Source organism: Cricetulus griseus (assembly GCF_003668045.3).
Source record: "Cricetulus griseus strain 17A/GY chromosome 1 unlocalized genomic scaffold, alternate assembly CriGri-PICRH-1.0 chr1_0, whole genome shotgun sequence".
Taxonomy (NCBI): Eukaryota; Metazoa; Chordata; class Mammalia; order Rodentia; family Cricetidae; genus Cricetulus; species Cricetulus griseus.
The window spans coordinates 60,882,187-60,890,037 of NW_023276806.1; the positions used below are offsets into that span (position 1 = coordinate 60,882,187).

At 46.3% G+C, this 7,851-nt stretch overlaps 1 protein-coding gene across 3 annotated transcripts in view; it reads right to left on the minus strand.

The window, feature by feature from the left end:
* Ensa (endosulfine alpha) overlaps positions 1–3,021 on the minus strand; it is a 37,723-nt gene extending 34,702 nt beyond the window's left edge. For 2 of the 3 annotated variants that reach the window (XR_004771817.1, XM_027393638.2), the window contains exons 1-2: positions 2,820–3,019; positions 338–463 (exon numbers count right to left, since the gene is read on the minus strand). Coding sequence is in view for 2 of the 3 variants with exons in the window: in XM_027393638.2 (XP_027249439.1) it covers positions 338–463; positions 2,820–2,876 (183 nt within the window). In the remaining variant the exon portion in view is untranslated. Of the gene's footprint in view, positions 1–337; positions 464–2,819 lie in introns of all 3 variants that reach the window. The other variant, XM_027393637.2, reaches the window with a different exon arrangement.
* Positions 3,022–7,851: the final 4,830 nt, after the last annotated feature.

The window sequence follows — 7,851 nt, forward strand, 5'->3', positions numbered from 1 at the left end:
TTTTTTGGATCTTCTGACATGAATCGCTCTAAATTTGTCTCTTAAGTCTTAATGAGGACACAACTCTTCACCTTACCACCACTCAACCAGTCAAATGCACAGGCACAAATTCATTTCCAGTCTCTAGCACCCTTCCTGCAGCCCCTGTCTACCACCCACCCAAATGCCCAACACTAAACCTTCATTTCCTATAACCACAGATTCACAATAATCTGTTTTCCTCTTTTCAAGTTTCTAAGTCATCTCTATTACCACCCAATAACCAACCTTACTGGAAGACATGCAGCAGAACCTCTACAGACTTTGCCCAAGGTGCCACAGTAAAGGTGCCCCATACCCCTTTCTGGAGCCTCTTCATGAGGAAGTCGGAGCCTCCAGGCTTTTGTCCTAGGCTGGGATATTTGGCCTTTAGCTTTGCCTCCTCAGCTCTCTCAGGGAGAATACCTTCTTTCTCCTGTGTGTCCTGAAGAAAACAAGCCAACTGAAATTAAAGACTGAAAAATGATGACTTCTAATACTTGATAACCTTTAAATTATCAATTATTTTCTGGATATTTTATCAGCTTGTAAACATGCCATCTCCACTCTGCTCTTTTTAGAGTGTGTATGTTTTAAAGACTTATTTCTTTTATGTGTATGTGTTTTGCATACAAGTATGTATGTGTACCACATGTATGCCTGGTGCCCTCAGGATTTAGAAGAGGGCATCAAATCTCCTACAACTGGAACTACAGATGGTTGTGAGCCACCACATGGGTGCTGGGAACCAAACCCAGGTCCTCTGCAGAGCAACAAGTACAGCCAAACAGTGGGGGCACACACCTTTAATCTCAGCACTTGGGAGGCAGAGGCAGGTGGATCTTTAAGTTCAAGGCCAGCCTGGTCTACAGAGCAAGTTCCAAGACAACCAGGCCTACACAGAGAAACCCTGTCTCAAACAAAGAGCAACAACTGCTCTTAACTACTGAGCCATCTTTCCAGCTCCTCAGATCTTAAAGTTAGACCTTTGTTCAGTTCCCTAAGGTTTACAATAACTGTACCTAGTGAAGACAAAGACAAGCTAGTTCTTACACTACACCCAGGGAATCACCCCAGTGACCTGTTCGTACTAGGCTAAAGGTGATATCTAAACATGATTCCTGAATCATGAGCTTACTCAGTACTGACAGCTCACTCAGCAACAATAGTAGGCAAGACACAAAAGGAACTGGCCAGGCCTTTTAGCAATACCAGGTAAGTAGGAGAGTTTCTGGCTGTCCTACAGGTCAAAGGACCTGAGTCTTCTGAGAGGCTCCCTCCTCATTCAGACTCTAAGAAGCCATCTGGTCTCACTGTGGAGGATGCTAGGCATGTGGTCTAGTCCAAAGATATCCATCTGAGTAATCCATTTCCATAAATGTAGGCAGGCAATCGGTAAACAGTTAACGTGACATTAGTTTTAACCTCAAAAAGAAACTAGTTTCACTGTGGTATTCATATATCAGTCTCATAAAAAAATAAATAAAAAGATTAATGCCTACCCTAGTCTAGGGAAACATCAAAGCTCAAATTGTTTACAGAGCTTCTCACCTCAGAGTCTCACTATGTAGCCCTGGTTAGCCTGGAACTCTCTATGTAGACCAAGCTGGCTTTTAACTCAGATTTTCCTGTCTCTGCTTCCCTAGTGCTGGATTTAAAATGTGTGCTGCCCCTGGTTGGCCTCTTGCTTCTTGTGTGTACATCTATTTGTTTATTATTATTCTGGGGAGACAGAGTCTCACTCCAATGCCCAAGGCACCTGGAACTTGCAGCAACCTTCTGCCTCAGCATCTGGAATGCTGGAATCACAAGCCTTTGGGTGTGCCACACTTGGCTGCTTTCTTTTTCGGTACTGGGCCCAAAAGCCTCCCTATGCTAACAAAACAGCCTACTCCTTACTTATAGTTCCAGCTTCCATTGCTGCTCTTTAATGATGTTTATTTTGTTTTTGCTTTTCTAGACAGGGTTTCTCTGTGTATCCCTGGCTGTCCTGGAACTCACTATGTAGACCAGGCTGTCCTGGAACTCGGAGATGTGCCTGCCTCTGCCTTCTGAGTTAAAGGCATGCACCATCATCGCCTGGCTAGTGGATTTGCTCTTGACAATCAGGTACTGACAGAACATAAAGTGTATTTAATGAATCCTTGAGTTAAGTGTTAAGAACTCAAATATAGAGCCGCAGAAGTTGGCATTAGTGGTTTCATCATGCGATGGTGGGTAGACTGTATCCCACTGAGGAGGAATTCAAGGGGATCTGCAAGTGACTGGCAGTGAACAACAAACCATCCCTATCAAAAGAGGTCTGAGGAAGGTTGCCACCTGAACTTATCCAAGGTAATAATGACCCTTTTCCCCTCCCCCAATTCTGGTTTATTTTAAATGTCTGGTTTATTTTAAAGGTACCTTTAACCGGTACCTTTCTGTGGATGAAGGATGAGTTCCAGGCTGGTGGTTAGGTCACTCACCTCTAATAATCAAACCATTTGTAACCCAGGACCACCAGCCAGCCCCCTTTCATTCGCCTCATCTTTCCAAATACCCGCCCACGCCAGAGCTCGGCCAATTACGGAACAGCTTCCACAGACTGACTAAAAGGCTTCCTGGCCAATCAGGAAGGGGATCCCTCAGAATGACAATCAGCTTGACTAATAGACATTAGGGCACCAGGCCGCGCCGAAATGCAGCCTGTGCGACATAAGCAGTAGCCAACCCCTATGGCGCCCGAGGCAGAGGCGGCCAATCAGCGGCGGCGGGGGCGGATCCCGCCCGCGCGGCCACCCCCGTCCCCCCCTTCCTCTCACCTGCTTTTCCTCGCCAGTCTCCTCCGCAGGGTTCTCTTCTTCTTGTTTCTGGGACATGGCAGGACCGGGACTGTGCAGTGCAGGGCCCGGGGAAGTCAGCCGGAAAAGGGAAGGGGGAGGGGAAACGGGGACAACCTGAGCTGCTGCCTCGGCTCCTGTCACTATGGTTGCTCAGTCAAAATGGCGGCCCGAGCCCGTGACGTTGAGACCGCCCCCTCCTGTGGGAGCCAATGAGAGAGGGCTTGATGGGGCAATGACGTAACGACACACCAATAAGCGTTGGCTGGGGGTGGGTGGGGGAAATCAGAGCAGACAGGCCAGCCGGAACGCGGCTTGGGAGAGAGCAAGCCACGAGAGCCAATTAGAAGGCTGCGGGGAGCTCAGGGGCAGGGCCGCTAGGTTTGGTATTTCTGCTTCTTGAGTGGGCAGAAGCTTCCTTCGGTTTCTTCGCTTGGTCCTGGTCTGGTTTCCGAATGTCAAGCTGGAGGGCCAACATGGAAACCCTGGTGCAAAGGATTAAGCGTTGAGCGGTGTTAACGAAGGAAGTTTCAGACGTCCAGAAAGAAAAACTGGAGGACAAACTGATATTCAGCAGTTTCGGGGACTCAGTGCGAGCTTGTACCAGACTGGCTTGTATGCCTTTCGTTCTACACTTCAGTCCTTATGTAGGCATTGTAATTGTCATTTTGTGGCTCGGTGGTGGCTGCACGCCTTTATAAAATCCGAGCGCTTGGGAGACAGAGGCAGGCGGATCTCAGGGAGTTCAAGGCCAGCCTGGTCTACAAAGCGAGTTCCAGGACAGCCAGTACTGTTACACAGAAAAAACCCTGTCTCGAAAAAACAAAACCAACCAACCAACCAAAGTCATTCTGTAGAGATGTAAATCCTTGAAATTAGCAGTGCAGTCCTAGATGTATGGTAAATGTTTAGTACATATACACATACATACATACATACGTACATGCATACTGCTTGTTTTTCTAGACAGGGTTTCTCTGTGGCTTTGGAGGCTGTCCTGGAACTAGCTCTTGTAGACCAGGCTGGTGTGGAACTCACAGAGATCCCCCTTCCTCTGCCTCCCGAATGCTGGGACTAAAGGCGTGCACCATCACTGCCCGGCCATTTAGCACATATATTAAATACCTGTTTTAAGCATTATGGTAGCTCCGATGGAAAGGTATTCTGGCACTCAGGAGCCAACAACTACTGATGTTACAGCTCTGGGAGCCAAGGAATACCACAGGTCACAGTGTTGCCGCTTACAGCTCTGCTCAGACAAGGGAGGGCTTCAGCAGCCAAGTTGTTATAGTTTGGCTCCAGTCCCCCAGAGTATAACAACTCCACCTCACTAGGGGAAGGTTTCCCTCAGCAAAAGTGTTAACAGCCCTGCTCTGCTCCTCTGTGCCCAGGCTGTCTCGGGTAGAAAGTTATTTCTCTTTTCCATTCAGGCAAAGAAAGGTCTCACCCAAACCTCACTTGAGACTCATTGGGAGGGAAGAACCCAGGAGAGTGGCTGCCTCTGCCAGGGTGGAAGAGGACAGCCAGACAGCCACAAGTTGAACAGGCACAGGGTTTATATAGGACTTCTTAGGGGCAGAGTTTTTCCAAGGGAAGAGATTTCCAGGGTGGGGAATGGTCAGATTTCAATCCCTGAGCTCAGATTGGCTAGATTTCGTGCTCAGGGGTTTCAGGACCAAAGTGTGTTTCTTTCACTGGTCCTTTTTAGCCCTTTGACTCTAATTTTAGGACCAGGGTGTATTTCTTTCATTGACTCCAATTCTAGGGCCAAAGTGTGTTTCTTTGGCACTAGTTTCAGGGTCAGGGTGCATTTGGCTCTTGTTGAAGGGCCAAGTGTGTTTCTTTGGCTCTGCTCAGGGTATGTTTGTTTTGGCTGGTCCTTTTCCTCTACACCTGACCTGTTAATGCAAACAGAATCATAGTTCAACAACAGTTCTTAACCTGTGTGGTGGTTCTTGTCTGTAATACCCACACAAAGGACGCTGAAGCAGGAGGATCTCCTGAGTTTGAGGCTAACTTAGGCTACACAGTGTGACCTGGTCTCAAAAACCAAAAGCAACCAAAGAAATAGAATAGTTCTTGAGCATCTGTCATTATTTTATAGGAATACATACAAAAGGCAGCCCCTGCCCTACAAAGCATTTTAATTCTCAGGATCAAGTCTTCAAAGAGTATTCGTAAAAAAGTATTACATATTTATATTTTGAATAACTGATCTAACTGTAGGGTGAATAGGGCCAAGGAAAAACACCCTGACTTGGGAAACAAGGATTGAAATTCCACCAATCTCTGAGGTCTCTCAGCACAAAACTCCACCAATCCCTGAGCACAAAACCCCAGCAATCCCAAGCCACCCTGGAAAGCTCCACTGCTGTCCAAGGAACTCTATATAAAGCTCTGTGCCCAGTTCAGTTTGCTGCTGCCATCATTGTAGGCAGCCACCCTCCTGGTGACTCTATTGAATGAGGTTTGGGTGATGACCTCCTTTTGTAGGAGTGGAGTGAAGCACAAAATTAACAACTTTCCCCAGAGCTCAAGGAAGTCCAAGCAGAGCAGAGCTATAACTTCGCTGGGGAAGCCCTCCCCTGCTGGAGCAGAGTTGTTACACTCGGTAAACATTTGCCTCCAGCAGGGCTGCTACTCTTAGGGTGATTTTGTCGTATTCCTTGGCTCCCAACTAAGAGTGTACCACTAACAGCTGGGCATAAGACCACACTTGTGATTCTAGCACTTGTGAGGCATAGGCAAGGAGATCAGGGGTTCAAGGCCATCTTTGGCTACATAGTGAATCCAAAGCCATATGGAGACCCTGCCACAAAGCAGAAAACAAACAAATAAAAACAAGGAATAATGGCTACAGGCACTGTCTAGATAGTAAAAACCCACTGTTCTCTTGTTGTATACTAAATTTCCAAAATCAGAGCCTATACAATAACAACACTGCCAGCTTCACTTTTTCTTTTTTTTCCTTTCCTCCCTCCTTGCCCCCAGACAGGGTTTCTCTGTGTAGCTCTGGCTGTACTTGAACTCACTCTGAATACCAACCTGGCCTTAAACTCAGAGATCCACCTGCCTCTGCCTCCTGAGTGCTGGGATTAAAGACCTGTGCCACCATAGCCCAGGCCCACTTTTTCTTTTTCTGAAACTGGATCTCACTGTGTAGCTCTGACTGGCTTTAACTCGATATGTAGACAGGCTAGACTGGCTTTGAACCCCTAGAGAGCTGGGGTTAAAGGCATGCCACAACAAATTGTTTTTTGGTAACTTCTTGTGACAGATAGGCTTGGGAGCTACCTGTTCATTTGTCATAGCATTAGGTTTATTTCTCTGAGAAACACTGGAAAACACAGATTATTACTATACAAGGCAAAGTCTGATAAGCATAATAGAAATGTTTATAAAGCTCTGTAGGAATTTTAAAAAGTGTTCCTGACAAAGATCACTTAGAAACAACAGGACAAATCAGTGAAATGCTTTCTTAATTGAATCTTCAGCAGGGTTAATTTGTTGGTGATGAATACAAATGTTCAGAAATTTAGGTTGAAAGACACTAGAGAGGGGCAGTCTAGCCCCAGTCTACTGCCATCATCAGGTGAGAGACCTAGAAACGTGGTGGTTAAGAGCAAAACAGAGCTGTGCTTACACAGGCCAGTGGTAGAGCACTAGCCTAGCATGCTGAAGCCCTAATCTCAGTACTGCATGGGGTGGGGGTACAGAGAAGAGGAGAAAGAGAGAAATTAAGGAAAACAAAACAAAACGAAAAAACCCAACAAAACTAAACCTTAATCAGCAGTACATGAGAAGCTGGACCTGGTATAGGAGGCCTCTAAGGTCAGAAACTCAGGAGGCTCAAACAGGAGAATTACAAATCCAAGGCCAGCCTGGGAAACTTAGGCCCTGTCTTTAAAAACATTTTGAAAAGAGAAATAATAATGGGGAGAAGCCTGGAGTTAAGAGTGTTGGTATTTCTTGCAGAGGACACAGGTTTGGTTCTCTACACCTACAAGATGTACAACCATCTGGGACTCCAGTTCCTGGGGATCTGAGGCCCTCTTCTGGTCTCCACTGGAATTACATCAATGTGGTACACATGCAGACAAAACATTCACACACAGGGTTTCTCTGTGTAGCCCTGGCTGCCCTGGAACTCGCTTTGTAGAACAGGCTGGCCTTGAACTCAGAGATCAGCCTTTTGGGATTTAAGGCTTGAGCCACGACTGCCCAGCCAAAATAAAAGACTTTAAGATAATAAAGAGGGTCTGGGAGTCAACGGCCACATGTGTGAGTGTGCATGTGTGTGATTTATTACTTTAGAGGTAGATTGAATACAGGGGTGAGGAAGCTATGTTTCTCCAATTGACTATTTGTACAAGCAGTAAGTTAAAAAACAAGGAACCAGGACTAGAGAAATGGCTCAGCAGATAAAGGCACTTGCGGCCAAACCTGATGACAGGAATTCAATCCCAGGGACTCATAAGGTATTAAGAGGAGAATTGGTTCCCACGTGGTGGTGGTGGTGGTGCTGCTGCTGCTTCTTCCTCCTCCTCCTCCTCCTCCTCCTTCTCCTCTCTTCATTTCTTCTTTTTTTCCCAAGACAGGGTTTCTCTGCATAGCCTTGGCTGTCATGGAACTCATTCTGTAGACCAGGTTGGCCTCAGACTCAGAGATCCACCCACCTCTGCCTCCTGAGTGCTGGGACTAAAGGCGTGTGCCATCACTGCCCGGCCCACATGCTTCATTTTACACAGCAAAGTATAGCCACTCTAAATACATTTCTTCCTGTTCCTTGTGCTGTAGACATTCTAAGGGAGGGAAGAACAATAAGCCAATCATAGGCACAGTTACATTTTTATAAGCTAATGGTTACAGCTGGTTGGTCTATTAGCTATCAAGTGCATTGTTAGGTTCATCTCTTAGATAAACTCGTGTCATCTGAAATGTATTCACAGAAGTCATTCCTATTCTCCTCAATGGTAATATGGTATTACTGAGAAACTTACTTTGATTGAGATGG